Consider the following 15,045-nt stretch of genomic DNA (forward strand, 5'->3'; position numbering starts at 1 on the left):
TATATATATATAACAAATAACAATCGAAATTCTCCTTCTCCTCCAACTGGAATCCATCCTAGCATGTTTTATAACAATTAGATGTCATGAATTGGGACTCCACTAACTTATTATCAAAGATTAAATCATTAAATGAAAAATGTTATGTCATGTCATGTCAGGAGGAAAAATTAAACTTTTTATGAAAGTTACCTAAGTTTGTGGAAGTTTCCTTCCACCAATTTATAAAAACTTCATAAAACGTTTTAAGTCGTTTTCTTAATTTATTAAGACTTAAAATACTTTTAAAATTAAAAATATATATATGCATATTTCAAGAAAAATATTTGTAAATGCACAATTATATATATATATATATATATATATATATATATATATATATATATACTTACTTTTCTCACACATTTCGTATTCATTGTTTTTTGACATTTCGTATCCACCGTTTCTAGTTTCTTAGTTTCTTCGTTTGTTGTTTTTGTGTAACCTAAGTAGTAGACACGGTATCTTTTTGACATTATAGAATTTCCCTTAAAAGATATAATTTAAGTCTTAAACTACACAATAAACTTAATGAAAATTTTTATAATGCCAAAAATGCTATGTGCGTGCTAATGTAAATAGAAAGTGGCAATGGTTAGTTTTGTTTGTGAATAGAATGATAGTTGTTTACAAAATATCACCATTTCTTTAAAAAAAAAATATCACCATCACTTTTCTTTTTATAGTAGTTGCTATAGTGTCTTTTCAATATTGTACAATTTTCTTCTTCTCACAATCTCATGTTAACTTATTTGTATATTGATAACTTAATGATTAAAAAAAAAAACTGGGCAAGTGACCTACAATAAAATGTAAAGACGGTATGAATGAGTGATATGAAAACAAGATTCATGGTAGCTATGACCTTATCAGTTTTGAAGTAGCTTAATTAATAACAAATATATACATGATTATAAATATTACAGTACAAATTCTTTATCACAACTTAGAAAAAAAGTGTCACTTGACCTTACAATCTTATCCCTTTCCTTCGGGATAATTTCATTCCTATTAAACTTCATGACAATTCCATGATTTGGTTGAAGGGAATTATCCCTCCAACCATTGAATTGCAATTCTTAGGGTCCCTTTAAGAATTGCAATTCCATAGTTTGTGAAATTGTAATTTTAAAGTGAATTATTATTTTTCTCTTGTTATATTGTATATTATTATTATTATTATTATTATTATTATTATTATTATTATTATTATTATTAAATTATTAAATGACATTTTAGTGTTTTCAAAAAAAAAATAAAATGATATTTTAGTCTTTACTTCCTTCTTTCTTTTCATTCTCAATCATTTTCTTTCTATCTATCAATATAATTTGAATTCTCATCTTATTTTTCTCACAAAATTATAATTTATTTCTCCCAAATTCCTTTCTCTCCATCAAACTCCTCTCTTATTGGCCAATTAAAATTCATGTTTACACACTGACAATGTGAAACACATAGTTCCCCAATCCTTACAAAGTGGCTGTGATTGGATTAATTGCGCTTCATATATAAAAGTCTAAATCCGAATTGTGATTAATAAATTATGTTTCACTTTCACCCAAGAAAATAAAAAAAGACTGCAATGAATTTAAGCAATATATATTTTAAATTAGTGCTCGAAGCCCGATAATATATATATCTTATCTAATAAAAGTCAATCAACATGAAAGTTGGTCTACGCAAGCCTCCTTGAAACATTGTATATATTCCTGGCTACTCACTTCATCGTCTTCAAGAAAACACAGAATAGTTTGCATACGGCTATGGCTTCTTCTCTCTCCGCCATAGTTATCTCCTTCTTATTCATATCCCTAACCTCTTTCCCGCCGTGGGTTCTTTCTGTTTCGTTTCAAGATCAATTCTACAAATGCATTTCTCTTAATTCCGATGCCCCCATCCCATTCTCCGCAGCTTTCTTCTCCCCTACCACAAACGCTTCATCGTTCAACTCCGTTCTCCAATCCACCGCCCAGAATCTCCGCTTCCTGGTGCCCTCGGCGGCGAAGCCGCTGCTCATCTTCACCCCGCTAGTTGAATCCCACGTTCAGGCCGCCGTCATTTGCACTAAAGAAGCCGGAGTTCAGCTCAGAGTCCGCAGCGGCGGCCATGACTACGAAGGGATATCATACACGTCGGGGATGAAATCTCCGGCGCCGTTCGTCTTGATCGATTTGGCGAAGCTCCGGGGAGTTAAGGTTGATGTTGCGGATAACAGCGCTTGGGTTCAGGCCGGGGCCACCATCGGGGAAGTGTATTACAGAATCGCGCAGAAAAGCAAGGTTCTTGGTTTTCCGGCGGGGCTTTGCACCAGCTTGGGAATCGGAGGGCACATAACCGGCGGCGCGTATGGTCCCATGATGAGAAGGTACGGCCTCGGAGCGGACAACGTTGTCGACGCGCGTATTGTCGACGCCACGGGGAGGGTTCTAGACAGAGCCGCAATGGGGGAAGACTTTTTCTGGGCAATCAGAGGCGGCGGCGGCGGGAGCTTCGGGATTCTACTCGCCTGGAAAATCAACCTCGTACCAGTTCCATCGACGGTGACGGTTTTCAGCGTCCCAAGGACGTTAGAACAAAACGCAACGACAATTCTCTACAAATGGCAGAAAGTCGCCGCCGATAAGCTCGACGAAGACCTCTTCATCAGAGTTCTCATCAGTACGGCGAATTCAACCGCCGTGAAGGGCAAAAGAACCGTACAAACCACCTACAACGCCCTATTTCTCGGGAAAACCGAAAGGCTAATCCAAATCATGGATAAGAGCTTCCCTGAACTGGGATTAACCCCAAAAGACTGCTCCGAGATGAGCTGGATAGAATCGGTGATATACATCGCCGGATATCCAAGAACCACCCCGCCGGAGTTTCTCCTCCAGGGGAAACCATTATTTCCGAAGACAAATTTCAAAGCCAAATCAGATTTCATAAGGAAACCCATCCCGGAAAAGGGTCTCCAGGGACTGTGGAAGATTTTCCTGGAAGAGGACTCGCCGTTCATGATCTGGAATCCGTACGGCGGAATGATGGCGAAGATTCCAGAATCCGCCATTCCATTCCCTCACCGGAAAGGGGTGATATGCAAAATCCAGTACTTAACGGCGTGGCAAATGGAAGGGGAGAAGCAGAAACACGTTGATTGGATAAGGGGACTGTACGATTACATGGGCGCTTATGCTTCCACGTCCCCCAGAGAAGCTTATGTGAATTACAGGGATTTGGACCTCGGAATGAACAACAATGGCGGAAACACGAGTTTCTTCCGGTCTATTGTTTGGGGTAAAAAGTATTTCAAGAAAAATTTTGAGAGACTTGTTATTGTGAAGACGAAGGTTGACCCTGATAACTTCTTCTGGCATGAACAGAGCATCCCTGTTCTTCCCTTTAAAGGAAATGGAGATGGTGGTAAAACCTTGTTTCATTGAAGTTGATTGATACCATATTGCCCAGAAAATTCATTTCCCAGTGAATTTCTTTGTACTCCCATCGTCAAATCATCAATTTCTTTCCTCTTTTACAGTGAGTAATTTGGTTTTCATTTTTTCAAATGATTTTTGTTTATGACAGTGATTTCAATTTTCAATGACTAAAGTCCAGGTCTTCCAATTACACGCAGTGGTCAGTGGTGACATCAGAATTCTATTAAACAGGTCCCACATGTTCTGGAAAAATAAAAGGTCAAAAGTTAGGTTGCAAAACATACTTGTGTAATCACCATACAAAAATATCTAAGACTGGTGCAACCCTTCCCAAATTGATGATACCGTTAGCTTAGTAATCACAAATTCACAATCTTACAAATTTGACTTTTAATATGAGTAGTGTATTGACCTTCTTGATTTGTGGTGGTTAACTATGAATAATCGGCTGATTTACCTTATGATTCTTTGTCAGCAAAGATTACAAGGAGAGATTTACCCAGCCCACCTACGAATAGTGATAATGAATTTTCACGATACTAAAAAAAGAAAAATAATTTAGAGTAAATACTCAAAATGGTCTCTCGATTATAGCTAAATTCACAAATTGGTCATTGACTTTCATTTTCAACCAATTAAGTCCTTAATTTTGTAATTTTAACACAATTTGGTCCTCTGTCTATTTGACAATTTGTTGACTGTGATTTTTGAGGATATATATGTAATTTCATGGTTCATCGTCGGTTTTTTAAGGTTTTGGTTGCATTTCCAAATCGCACTGTTACATTTTAATGCACTGCCGAAGGCAATCTACCAAATCCGGTCACCTTTCTTCATCCTCCCTTAGGATTCAATGTAGTTGAGTTCGTACCAAAGCGAAGAAGACGACGTGTTTCCGAACAAGTGCAATGTCATCCTGGAGTCCTCCACGTGCTCCGACGAGAGCTGAAGGTTCTTCTGGAGATCGTCGATCACGGTCAACAAACGGTCAAATAGATGGAAGACCAAATCGTGTCAAAATTACAAAGTTAAGGACTTAATTGGTTGAAATTGAAAGTTGAGGACCAATTTGTGAATTTAGCTATAGTCGAGGGACCATTTTGAGTATTTACTCAATAATTTAGGACCATGTGGTCAAATAGCATTGAGATTCCCATGAAACTCCATGGAATTCAACTTTAAACCAAACATGTTCTAAGCTTGTTGAAGCAAGATTTACACGACATGGCAAATGTTACCCAGCCCACCCTCGAATAGTGATACTGGGTTCCACAACACTCAAAAAAATAGAAGAAAAAAAAAAAATCAGGACCTTGTGGTCAAGTAGCATCGAGATTCCCATGGAATTCAACTTTAAACCAAACATGTTCTAAGCTTGTTGAAGCAATCTTGCTTTAGGAAGAAAGACTCAATACAAACTTATATAGAGTTAATACCATCTGAGGTCCTCTGAGTATAGTGGTTTTGCCACGTTTAGTCCTAAACTTTCAAAGTGACCATCTGTGGTCCTTCGATTTTCAAATTTAACCATTCGTGGTCCAAGTTAACCACCCATGGTCCTTCAACTATTAAATTTTAACCTACCATGGTCCTTTTCAAAAGGACCACGGCTGGTTACATTTCAAAACTTGAAGGACCATATGTGGTTAATTTGGACCATGAATGGTTAAATTTGAAAATCGAATGACCACAGATGGTCAATTTGAAAGTTTAAGACTAAACGTGGCAAAACCACTATACTCGGAGGACCTCAGATGGTATTAACTCAACTTATATATTTCATTCTATATAGCACAATGCAACTGTTTGATTAACACTTTCTACATCAAAAGAAAAATGTCAAGTCAAGGTAGATATATAGAAGCATTGGTCTTAGTTGTACACAATGAGATTTTTATACTATGAAGGAGAGCTGTCCTGCAATGGCATTCCCCATTCCCCATTCCCTTATAATATGAACATTTTTTGGTGGTCAACTTCGCCGAAGAGAAGCCAACCTCTTCTCAAGATCCTCAACATCAGCGGCCTGAGAACTGCACATATTCATCGTTTAAATAAAGGAAATAGTTAAGAGACATATAGATATATACATTAAAAACTGGAGGAGATATAGGATAGGCAGTATAAAACTATTGATCATACCTAGGAGGAGCAACATTTTCGACTTTCTTTGATGCAATACGACCTTTTGGGGCTGAAGATAACTGTTGAAAGTTAAGACGTGATGATTAGAAAGCGAGGAACACCAGCAAATAGAGAAAAATATATCATTGAGTTGCTCGATAAACAAACCTGTGATGCAATGTCCACACCGATCTCATCGAGCACCTGGTTTGTAAGCTCCTCTGTTTCTTCCTCGGCTTCGTCTTTATCCAAGGTTTCGTCAATAGACTCTGACATCATCTCAATCTGGGAAGAACCACCAGAAACTCAAATCAGTTATATGTTATTGAGATAGACAAGAAGGTGGATAAGGTATAAATATTATTACCGTCATGTCCAGCTGAGCTGACTCTTTCTGGAATTCTTTGATCACTTTAGCTTGTTTTACAGGTGCCATTTGCTTGATGAGGAAAAAAAAAATGGGAAATTGATCAAATTTAATATGAATGGTGTGATAAACAGAATCAGTTAACTGCCATTATAAAGCTCGCAACTTTGATTTTGAAAATCCTTTATTGATTTCCAGGGTACCTTGTTCATGGCTGTCATTGCTTTGGTGGCGCCTTTCATTCCAGTAGAAATTGATGTGCTGGCGTATAGTGCCTGTAAAAAAAAAAAAAAAACGAAGGATTATATATGTCGAGGACCTTAAAGTTACAATCTTTGAAGCATAAACCAAAACGAAGAATTATATATGTCTAGGATCTTTAATGTTACATTCTTCGAAGCATAAACCAAATCATAGTAAGCAAAAAGACTAACCTGTGTGTGAGTTGCTACGCCCCTGATCTGAGCACGACTTCCCTGCAAATTTACGATTTGTTGCCGCAGCCTAACAAGTTGACGAGCTAAAATTTTGGTGGCAGCCTGATTAGAATAGAAAGAATTCATGTTTCATCGAGAAGTATTTGAGGAAATTAAAGCAATAATAGGATTTTCAATGATTCTAGTTTCTTTCGTGATTTGGTTACTCCAAAATACGGAAAATCCACTTTAATGTGCTCACTTATAGAACATAAACCTATCTTATTATATGAAATGTATGCACAAACTTGCCTCATTCCCAGTTTTAGCTGTTTTCTTGATCTCTGCCATTAATTTCTTTTCCTGTAAGCAAATGTAGTAATGGAAATGTTGATTAAACAGAGGTTTAGCCAAGGACTACTTAAATCAAGAATACTCGGGGAAATATATAGTTAATAGCCTATAATTCACTATTTCATAAACAAGGAATGCCATTCCAGTCATTCAAAAGTGCTGGGATAACAACTTACTTCCATTTCTAGAGAGGCAATTTCACGCTCGATGCCTATAACAATACATAAATAAATGTTAGCAGTTTAGAATATACAAATAGAACCAATTTTGGTAACGGGACAGACAAACATAATTGATAATTCTCTTTTTTTTTTCCACAACCACCTAACCTGATACCACTATGTCTTGATTCTTGGAACATTAATTTAAACATAGGAAAAAAAAAAAAACATGTTAGCTAGTAATGAATAGTCTCTCCCGATTTTGCACACCTCTTTCAACTCTAAATACAGATTTCCACGATCACATTCCGAGGTGAAATGTTAACCACATTCAGTTTCCAATAAAAGATATCCTGGATACTTGATCCCCTACTGAAATCCAATTCAGGATAATCTCTAATAACACTCCATCACAACTACCCCTCAAACATCTGAAACTTCTATATCTAGAAAGTCACAAACAGGTGAAATCCCCGGTAACTAAAAGATCAAATTTGGGGATTGCCCCCAGCCAAGTTGGTCAGACCGCTATTGGTTTGGTAACCACGAGATTCAAGTTCGACTCCCAGTTGGAGCGGCCAGCCAGCCCTTATTGGTTTGTGCCCGTCAGCTATAGGCATCCTAGGCTAATTTAGCTTCTCGTGGTCATTTAACGGCTAAGGTCACAAGGTCGGGGTTTACCTAGTGCAATAGTGGTTGCAGATTCACTGTCACCCAAATTAAAAAGATCAAATTTTCTAACACTTCCAAACCGATCTACAAACTAATTACTGACTTCCGGTGGGGCATTTTCTTTAAAAATTCAGACTTTACTCAATTTCAGCTTCTTTTTTCTTTCTAAACAAAAGGAAAACTACTTCCAATCAATCAAATGAATTTAACATCAATGGGAGTACCTCGAGTGGCAACGGCCATTTCCCTTTTGCTGGATCGTAGCGCATCTGCGGATAACATCCATCAAAACTCACCCATTGTCAGCAATAAAATTGAAGCGTGAACCAAAAATAAAAATGTCAGAATGAGAATCCGAACTGCAGAAACAAAAATGGCGAAAAGCTGGTACCTTTGGGTGAAGTTTTCTTCTTGAAGATGTTCATTTTCGAAATCATTTTGGAAACCCTAAAGTTAGTGATCAGATAAGGAAAATGGGGCTTTCTTTCTATGGGAAAGAATTTTGCTCAGAGTATGGCGAGTAAGGAAGCGGCTCCCCGTTCCCAAGGCCAAGTGTTAAAGAGGAGAGAGAGAGCGTGTGATGGGAGATTAATCCAACGGCTAGCGACCGCTTAACAAGTAGCCGTTGTATGTGTCTTTTGACTAAACTACCCTTAACAACGTCTCTTTCTAATCTAGTCTTAGTTTAGTCCAATCCAGAGATAAGAAAAAAATTTAAGAAATAGGGTCAAAATAATCTCTAAACTTCATATGTAAAGTTAATTAAATTTTTAGCTTTAAAAATTGCATGTTTTTTTTATATTAAAATTAAAAATTGATTATTGACATGTAATAACAGTTCACTGTAATTCTTAGGAGATTCCAACAAATGCTCGGGTGATTAGATTTACACTTCATTTTACATGAAAAAAAATCATATGTTTCATTAAACAATATATATATATATATATATATATATATATATATATATATATATATTAAAAAAACTAAAAAAAAAAATAGATATGCTACAAGCCACAAGCCCACAGCCATTATTACAGTAATGAAGCTTTTGTTGACCAAATTTAATTAAGACTGATTAATGTAACCCATGAGGCCATAACCATTATTACAGTAATCTACACAGCTAATATTTGTGCATTCTGACTAAACTCGCATTGTGACCTAAAAACTTGTATAGATTATTCATAACTAATTAAAATTTTGTGATTACTAAACGAATAATTTGACCAACTTAGTTAAAATTGCTCCGTTAAAATTAACTTTAACAACTAACTTTTTGAACATTATAACAATTTAACATCGCTTGGAAATCACACAAATTAGATGTCAAGTGAATGCAAATTTCGTGCAGGAAAGGTGAGCAGTATTATATTATTTATCTATATGAACAGTACTATATTACTATATTTTGATTTTAGATCAAATTAAATATACAATTCTTGATCTCTTTTTACATCGAGAAAGTAGGGTTTGTAAAAAAGAAAATGGAAAATGTAATTAACATATGTAACATGGGTTTTCAAAAAATAAAAAACAAAAACAAAAACAAGACATATGTAACATGGAAATTCACTAAATAGAGGTTTTAACCTGGAATAAATTTAGAAAGTTGTGTGATAGTTAGAATTGAGTGCTCAAATTAAAATGGCAATAAGTTCCTTCCATCAAATTAATGTTGTAAAAAACTAGCTAAAATGACATTAAAAGCAATCATTTTATGATATAATTTTGACTTTTCATGCAGGTTCCACTTATGATTTGGATTGGGTCAACATGGATTAAGGTTTAGAGGTGCAAATCAAAATTCAAAATGAACTCCAAAAGCTAATTACGTTGGTGAGTTAATACAACTTAATTGTGATTAATTCTAATTTATCTGATAATGAACTTTCTAACATAAGATATTTAATTTTGAATGTCATGAATGCTAATTAATTTCTAATTCACTATAAATACCTTTATGTTGGACAATTGGTAAAATAGTTAGCTTATCAGTCAATTTTGGTTTATTTGATCACCATTAATTGTTTGACTTTGTTAAAAGATCAATATAAGTGTTTGGTTAATTAGTTTTTTGTAACTTTAAAATGCTAAAATTCGAAAAGCTACTCAAAGCAACTTTTTCAATAAATTTTTGAGAAAAAAATTATAACAAACAGCTATCAGCTAACAGTTAATTTATCAAACACATTTCTACAATCAATTAATGTTATCAACTACTTATACCATCTAATTAACCCAATCAGCATAACGAATAGTATTCACAAATTATGCCGTGGAAACATGTTCACCATGCTTTGTGAACACGTTCCAAAACGGCGTCGTTTTTACGGAAAATAAAATAAAATTTAGTTAATATGCTGTTAACAGCGTTTTGCATTCTATGTTCAGATTATGAATTTACATTTATTAAATTATGAATTTTCTGTTATTGAGATTATGAATTTACAGTTATGTAATTATGAATTTTCTGTAAATTCATAATCTCATAACAGAAAATCCATAATCTCATAAAAGAAAATTCATAATTTCATAACTGCACATTCATAAATTCATGTCTACACATCCATAATTTATGAGTGTTAAAAAAGTTTGTGCAAAGAAGAAGTGAAACCGCGAAATGTGAAAATGAAAAAAAAAAAAATCACGCTGTTAAAAAAAAAAAAAAAAAATTGGTGGAAGATAACGGTGTCATTTACAGGCACCGTTACTATTTGGGACCGTATTCACCATGAATGGTGGACACGGTTTCATGACATAACGATTGGTATTTGCAGTGATGGGCCAAAAATAATTCTGCCCAATTATTATCCTTTAATGGGGTGTCGTTAATGGCCTTACTAACCTTGGAGTCTGTACCGAGCTCGCAGTGCATTAATGATAACGTTGTCGGCCTAATGTTCTAATGCTAATCTCCACCTTGTCGGCCTGGCTTGGCTTTATATCATTTGGCTTATTCAACATTCTTAGCCACTGCACCCCACGGTATGTAAATTAGGGCCGGCAATGGGTCGGGTGTGGGTCGGAAAGGACTACATCCATCACCCGACCTACTTAAATTTGTCTTTATTTACCTTCACTTTCAATTCGTATCAAGTGGACTTTTTCAAAACCTACCCTCACCCCTACCAATAGTTATGTTGTGCAACCGAGTGCACCATGCGCATGGTGCATATGATGCAAAACAACGTCGTTTTGACTAAAAACGCGCGTCCCACTTAAAAAGAAAAAAATTCAGGTTCGATTCTCAGCAATAGCATTATTGTGGATATATAGTTATGAATTTCTGGATATATAGTTATGGATTTCTGGATATATAGTTATGAATTTCTCGATATTTAGTTCATTCATTGTGGATATTTAGTTCAATCATTGTGGATATTTAGTTCATTCATTGTAGATTTTTACTTCATTCATTCACTGTGGATTTTTACTTCATTCATTCGCTGTAGATATATAGTTATGAATTTGTGGATATATAGTTATGAATTTATGGATATATAAAAATGTTATTGCCGAGAATCGAACCTGATTTCTTTTTTAAGTGGGACGCGCGTTTTTTAACTAAAACGACGTCGTTTTGGATCGAATGCACCATGCGCATGGTGCATTCGGTTGCACAGCATAATTTGCGCAACCCTACCGGGTGCGGGTGCCCACTACGGATACCCACCACTTATAATCTTATTATTTTTTTTTCAAAAAATAATATTTAAATTACCTACACATAATAAAATAATAAAATTCATTAGTTATATAAAACATAAAATAATAGAAATATTTAAATATCATAACTAAATTGTTAATTTTTAAAAATAAACTTAGTAGTTTACATATAAAAATAGTAAAAATTTACATGAACTTATAAAAAAATTTATAAATAACTACATGGTGGGTCGGGTGGGGTTCTAGACGGGTTTTGTACATAGAACCCGACTCACCGCGGGTTTACTTTTTTAACACCTACTCCCGACCCACCACCCTCCACCAACCAAAAAAACCCGATCCATGCGGGGTGGATTCGGGTGGATATCCACGGGACGGATTGAAATTGCCATCCCTAATGTAAACCCAAAATATTTTGACTTTGAAATCAATCATCTTTGTTTAATATATGCAATTTATAATTCAAAATATTAATTATTGCTTAATTCCACTCTTAATCTTATAAGTACAGTTGCACTTAAATAATTAATTACATATTTGAACAAAAATCTTCCATTAAATTAAAATTTCATTAGGGCTAATTTTGTTATTAAAAAAAAAAAAGACTTAAAATTGTGAGAAAGCGATGAAGATGGGTGAGGCGTTACAATAAAAATTAGAACGATAACTCAAGGTGTGGATCAACAAGGATCTTAAGGTGGCCTACACTTGTGAAACAACATGCCTCATGGTATGTCCCTTGACGAGGATCTGTTAGAGGGTAAGTCGGGGGTACCAACTGTCATGATAATTTTATCTCAAATTACATATATTTAAGTTGTTGTGATTAAATAATGTACATTAGATTTGTAAGGATGTTTGAGCCTTTATCTCAATTCTCCCCAAATGGTCAAAGACCAATTTCAAAAAAGAGTGAAAGATTATCTACTTGAAATTGTAAGAAAGCTGATGGGGACCAATGATACACCATTGTTGAATAGGGATGTCAACGGGGCCGGCGTGGGACGGGAGTATACCCCCATCCCCATCTCCGCTCAGGATGAAAAATCTTTTTCTATTCTCATCGTCACGAGGAATTTTGGAGACAGAGAATCCACGTTGCCAATCAAATTATAATTAAAGTAGTTTTTTTTTTTTTTTTAAACCATACAAACTAGTACAATTAACACTATTTACGTAAAAAAACTTAAATATTAAAATTTTAATCATATAATAGTTAAATTTACATTAATTCTCAATAATAATCAAAATGTCAAATATATTATTTAAATAATTTTCATATAAAATATAACACATCTAATATCCAAATATAATACAACATATATACAACCTTCTTATTATTATTATTATTATTATTATTATTATTATTATTATTATTATTATTAAAAATCGGGGACGGGGCAGGGCGATTATTATTATATTTAAAAATTGGGGACGGTGTAGGGCGGGGAGGGGTATTCCCATCCCATCCTTGTTCCCGACAGGGAATTGAAAACATTCCCCATCCCTACCCCCATTCCCCGAATTTGCCCTCATTCCCATCACTATTGGAACGATGATCGGGATCTCCACCGAGAACGGAGAAAATTGACATCCCTACTTGTATTAAGTTGAAGGTAGAATAATCAACTTAAGGTGTGGATCAACAAGGATCTCAAGATGGCCAAAGCCCAAACCCTTAATACAGACAAATTATATCATGCACAGGGTGCATAATCGATTATGCACCGAACTTCAAAACGACATCGTTCTGTTTAATGAAAAGAAACGGCACCCGTTTCGCGTCATTCCGCAAAAAGTAACACTATTATTCAGTTTCATTTTGTATACACTACAGTTTCAGTTCAACACAACTACAATTTCATTTTGATATAACAATAGTTTCATTCGATATTTATACATCCAAATATGTGAAAATGATATTTAATTTTACTTTATATACATTATAGTTTCATTAATTGTGTGAAGCAACACGGCTCATGATGCGGTCCTTTAACGAGGATCCATGGGAGATAAGTTAGGTGCCAACAGGCAACAACCACGATTATTCCAACTGCAATAACATATATTTAAGTTGTTGTGATTGATTAGTATATGTTACACGTAGGGACTAGGGATATATATTTTTTAGTCTCATCTCAATTCTCCACGAAGTGCTAATCATCTTTTATTTAATCTATGTATGTGAACACATCCAAATCTCGTTCATGGCTGTGCACGCCGATACCATCTAGCTGGCAAGGGAAATGCTTCTCTGGCCATTGGCTAGAGAGCCACCCCTCCCCCATCTCTCTATGTATATCGTTTCATATAGGGACAGATCTTCTTGTGTGGTCGGTGCAGATTGCACCATTAAATATGTACTATACAGTGTTAAAAAATGCACTAGCTAGAATGAAATGTACAAATGCATCACAAAATGTACTACATATTAAAAAAAAATACCACACTTAGTGGTACATTTTTGAACACTTTAAGGTATATTTATGTGTACTTAATGGTGCGTAACCGTACATCTACACTGTCTGCACATGAATCTTACTCTATATATATATATATATATATATATATATATATATATATATATATATATATATATATATATATATATACTTGAATCCAAATGCATTATTAAAAAAAACAGTAAAAGAAACACACATATATATATGTGCTAGCTTAATTTGTTTGATCCATCACAGATGATTCTCGGAAAACCTTGACGGATTGATTGACTAAATCTCACTCGAAATTTAGAAGTCATTGAGAAATCTTGACTGAACAGAGGTAATGAAGACCTGAGTGTACAAACAAGGAGTGTGAACCTGGAGATCGACGGACAACGACTCACAATTTACCTCATTCAGTTTCTCGAATTCCGAATGCATGAATTAATTTGATCTAAGAGCATCCTTATCAGTTGTGGATATTAATGTTTTATTTTGATGGGTAGCACGAGTGAAGAATTCCTAAGTTTGCGGTAAACCACATGATGAGAGATGACGAGGAGGATGATGATGGAAATGAATAGACGGTTGAATTATTTGTACGTTCCAGTTGGTGGAAAGAAGTCCCATCCACCCATCCTTTCTTCATCAATCTCTCATCACCTCCCTTCACTGTTATATTTCACTTTCCGTTCATGTGATCTGATAGCATGGATTGTACCTCTGATTGTTTCCACTGTTCAATCCTTCTGTTCCTCAGTGTCGTGTCGCATCCAAATTATATGTATTCAATTCTCATATCTATTCTATCCCACACCACACTCCCACTCCCACTTATCTTTTTTTCACTTTTCTCTGCACCTTACCTCCTATTTTCCTCACAACCACAAACACCTTTTCTTTTTATCCTCAAACCCCAAAAATACATTTTTGGGAATTATTACAAATATAAAGTTGGAAAAAAATAGCATTTTTTTCATCTCAATGTTTATAAAAATTAGTAATTTTGCAACTCGGTCTATCTCCCATCAACAAAGACCAGTAAAACTTTGGTGTGCACTACTTAGAATCCGCTTTGTAATTAACCCTAGTTTCGTAGCTGTTCAGTTCAAATCAAAAAGTCCAATAAAATCATTCTCACTATAAGTCAAACTTGTAACCCTCATAACGCCTAACCCCCCAACAGCCTCGGGCTAATGGAACAATGTAGGCAAGAGAAGTCGACAAAATAGATCTGTAACTCAACTTAACCAACTCAGTTGGGATGGGATGGTCCTTATTAATTATTTTGCATACACGTGGGGTCGATTAGTTAATACAAGGGCAAAATAGTAATTTCCAACTCTAAACCATTAAAACCTTCCTTAATTTGGAACTCTA

The 15,045-nt window shown here is 35.1% G+C and overlaps 2 protein-coding genes across 2 annotated transcripts; one reads left to right on the plus strand and one right to left on the minus strand.

Annotated features, from left to right (window-relative positions):
• The first annotated feature begins 1,698 nt into the window (after positions 1–1,698).
• On the plus strand, positions 1,699–3,587 carry LOC109165522 (berberine bridge enzyme-like 15). The gene has a single exon (XM_019314325.1). It carries the CDS (start codon positions 1,806–1,808, stop codon positions 3,462–3,464), a length of 1,659 nt encoding a protein of 552 aa, XP_019169870.1. The 5' UTR covers positions 1,699–1,805; the 3' UTR covers positions 3,465–3,587.
• Positions 3,588–5,213: 1,626 nt separating this feature from the next.
• LOC109165525 (vacuolar protein sorting-associated protein 2 homolog 2) lies at positions 5,214–8,106 on the minus strand. The gene is made up of 10 exons (XM_019314329.1): positions 7,944–8,106; positions 7,777–7,821; positions 6,896–6,930; positions 6,678–6,728; positions 6,384–6,488; positions 6,153–6,224; positions 5,950–6,021; positions 5,751–5,867; positions 5,601–5,662; positions 5,214–5,491 (listed from the first exon to the last, which is right to left on the minus strand). The coding sequence occupies exons 1-10, from the start codon at positions 7,987–7,989 to the stop codon at positions 5,431–5,433; spliced, it is 666 nt and encodes a 221-aa protein (XP_019169874.1). The 5' UTR covers positions 7,990–8,106; the 3' UTR covers positions 5,214–5,430.
• Positions 8,107–15,045: the final 6,939 nt, after the last annotated feature.

Source organism: Ipomoea nil, unplaced genomic scaffold (genome assembly GCF_001879475.1).
Source record: "Ipomoea nil cultivar Tokyo-kokei standard unplaced genomic scaffold, Asagao_1.1 scaffold3069, whole genome shotgun sequence".
NCBI lineage: Eukaryota > Viridiplantae > Streptophyta > Magnoliopsida > Solanales > Convolvulaceae > Ipomoea > Ipomoea nil.

Bases quoted from the DNA above. Each gene is read 5' to 3' on its own strand.
- LOC109165522 (XM_019314325.1), top strand. From the start codon at position 1,806: ATGGCTTCTTCTCTCTCCGCCATAGTTATCTCCTTCTTATTCATATCC.
- LOC109165525 (XM_019314329.1), bottom strand. From the start codon at position 7,989: ATGATTTCGAAAATGAACATCTTCAAGAAGAAAACTTCACCCAAAG. The intron at 6,489-6,677 runs GCAAGTTTGTGC...TATTCTAATCAG, and splicing joins CAGCTAAAACTGGGAATGAG to GCTGCCACCAAAATTTTAGC. The intron at 6,022-6,152 runs GTACCCTGGAAA...TTCCTCATCAAG, and splicing joins CAATGACAGCCATGAACAAG to CAAATGGCACCTGTAAAACA.